The sequence below is a fragment of the Seriola lalandi genome, unplaced genomic scaffold (assembly GCF_002814215.2).
Source record: "Seriola lalandi dorsalis isolate HSWRI2012SDOR001 ecotype SW California unplaced genomic scaffold, Sedor1 jcf7180002054554, whole genome shotgun sequence".
NCBI classification, from domain to species: domain Eukaryota; kingdom Metazoa; phylum Chordata; class Actinopteri; order Carangiformes; family Carangidae; genus Seriola; species Seriola lalandi.
The window spans coordinates 1,083,794-1,086,673 of record NW_019525107.1 but is presented as its reverse complement, the minus strand read 5'-3'; the positions used below and the strand labels follow the sequence as shown (position 1 = coordinate 1,086,673).

The 2,880-nt window shown below is 45.2% G+C and overlaps 1 protein-coding gene across 1 annotated transcript in view; it reads right to left on the bottom strand.

The window, feature by feature from the left end:
- Positions 1–2,880, bottom strand: part of plxna2 (plexin A2) — a 180,057-nt gene that overhangs the window by 41,319 nt on the left and 135,858 nt on the right. The window contains exons 16-17 of the mRNA XM_023415627.2: positions 2,377–2,544; positions 513–606 (exon numbers count right to left, since the gene is read on the bottom strand). Of these exons, the coding sequence (XP_023271395.1) occupies positions 513–606; positions 2,377–2,544 (262 nt within the window). The remainder of the gene's footprint in view (positions 1–512; positions 607–2,376; positions 2,545–2,880) is intronic.

Genomic DNA, 2,880 nt, shown 5'->3' with positions numbered 1-2,880 from the left:
AACTCCACCGTCCTCCATTACTGCAAATCTCTACAGTTTGAAAATCTTACTTTTCCTTAAACAAGAAAAAAAAAAAAAAATGTTGGATGCAGGATGACTACAGAGTGGCAGTAAAAGAACAACAGGGCTTAGCGGGTGGGGGCTGGGGTGTGGAGCTCAGATTTAGCCTGAAGAAACTTTACAGTAAACTCTTAATTAAATACTACAAGCAGTCCACTCTCACTGCCGGCTGCATTATTCAGATGGTAGCTGGAGCGCCTGAGACGACTGGGTTCAAGCGGAAGTTAGGGAAGCGTGGAGAGCTGGAGGGGCTGTTAGCAGAGATAGCACCTTTTTTTTTTTTACCTAAGCTAAACATCACTTAGCTTGCTTGCATACTAGGATTTAGTGAGTTAAGTGGGAGCTAGTTAGCAGACATTATCCCGCGTGTGTATGTAGCAGCTGTACTCGGAGCATTTTCTGGTGCACACACAGCACCAGCTCTGCGGTTAAGACAGTATATCGGTTCTTACATTAACAGACTCTCGGCCGGCGTATTTGACTCGGATCCTGGGCTCCTGAACCACGTCCAGATTGGTTCCTGTGACCATCAGAGGGGTGTGGCCACTTGAAAGAAAAAAAGGAAAAGACAAAGAAGAAGAGACAATTCACTCCATGGGTTTGATAATCATGTTTGTCAAATGCCTTCCCATTTCTCTAGGGAAGATGGAAGAAGAAAATAATACGATCAGAAAGAGAGACAGAGAGAGAGAAAAAAAAGAGAGAACAACGTCCAAAAGCAATTCTCAACTAAACTTTCTAACATGCTCATGCACCTCGTGAAAATGTTTCACCATCAGTCGATAATGAACTCCCATCCTCACTTTCTTTTGGGAGATAATAAGCCTTTTGGAGTGGAGGGTGATTAAAGATGCCCCTTAACTGACTTCACTGGCCACAATCAGCTGGTGCAGATTTGTGTTTTGAAAATAACCAAGGCGTCTCGAGCATCATAGGGATGTGGCGGTGGTCCTGGGCCTCACAACGCAGCAGCAGCAGCGCGCAAACAAAGCGAGGAGGGGGAAACTGCTGGATGTGCGGCTCGCCCTGCAGCTGTTTGGGTTGCTTGTTGATGTTTGTTGTTTTTGTTGTTGCGCCTGTCAATGTGGCGCGCTGAATAAAGATGCCAGACAAGATTTGTTGCAATAATAAATGGTGGATGGGTGCGTGCTATTAGGCTGTGGGTTCACTATGGTACTTTGCAGAGTGAGTTACTGTAGATGGACCTTGTGCTGTCTATAGGCTCATTAAATTATATACTCAGCTCCTGCAGAGATACGACTTATAGAGAGACGGCTCTTCCTCTCTCTCTCTGTCGGAATACAATATCTGTCTGTCCGCCCACCTATCTATCTATCTATCTATCTATCTATCTATCTATCTATCTATCTATCTATCTATCTATCTATCTATCTATCTATCTATCTATCTATTTATCTATCTAGATGATGTTGGACTATAATGTCGAACACACATTGAATTTTGGTTGGAAATGGAAATCGGGGTTGACATCAAAACCCAACTTTAGCTAACTGATGTTGTGCCATTTAGCAGACGTTGGGGTTTTTGCTCACGACTACAATGCCAATAGTTTATATGTCAGGATGGCGTTGGCATGAGACATTTGGAAGACGCTGGAATTTTGGTAACTTTCCGACAAAACTTAAAACCGACGAAACATCAACATCAGCTCTCGTCTAGTCACGTGGCGTCGCAACCTACCTTCAAACAAATATCAACATTATTGGCCAGCTGTGTGCCAGCGGAGCCTTCATTCCCAGCCTCTCTTCCCTCCGTGTGCAGCCACACTTCTGCCGCAGTGTCCCCTGCACTCCGTCTCTAAGCCCACGCCATCTGCTGCGCACTCACACCTCTGATAACACATTGTTCTACTAAGCCGCTATTTCATTTTTCATCCCTCTCCTCCTTTTAATTAGTGGTGTATGGTGTATGTGTATCTATCTGCCAAAGACGTTCAACAGATGGATCAAAACTGTGTTTGATAGGAGAATCTCAGTCTCAATGGTGCCCATCCTCTCCAATCTGTGAGCTGTGGCAGTTCTATCAGATCCAGACTAATTGGAAGAGAACTGAACAGTAATTGAAAGTGCAATATTGACTTGTGTCTGCTTATTGCCACTGGCCTGGACAGGCTGGCTTTAAAGCTCTGGATGGAGAGAGGGAGGGAAGGGATATGGGGGGGGGGCTGAAATCCGTGACAGAAGGCAGAGGGCAGGTCAGTGAAGACGTGGGTAAAATAATATCTAACATGTACAGCCTGTGGAGTGTGTATGATGGTGCTGTGTGTTACTAATACAACAACTGTTCTGACTTTACCTTGCAATGCTCCAGTCTGGTTCAATACGCTGGACTGTAGGATCCTCTATGTACTCGAAGGTGAGGCTCTCCCTGATTTGGGCGTGATCCACGCTCACGCTGATCTGCACCGGGCCCACACCAGACAGAGAGGGGGCAGAGTAGCAAACTATCTCCGTCATGGTCCGGCTACAAGTGAAAGCAGAATGCCAACATTAATGGAGTTATTTATCTGCATCAATACAGAGTAATGGGTGTATCTGAATGTTTTCATTATTTATTATATACACATCCTGAAACTGAGATGAAAATGAAACTGAAATGGAGTTTTTCAGACTTTTCTAAGAGTGCACACCAACGTCTGTGCACACAAACACAACACATGAACACTACCTCCACCACTGTCATATGTGCGTCTATGTTTTTCCCCCTCCCTCTCCACGGCTCCAGGTTTTACCTGCCCACCCCCTGTATTTGTCCCAATTCATTAGCGAGAGGTGAGCTTGTCGTAGCACAGACCCCCCC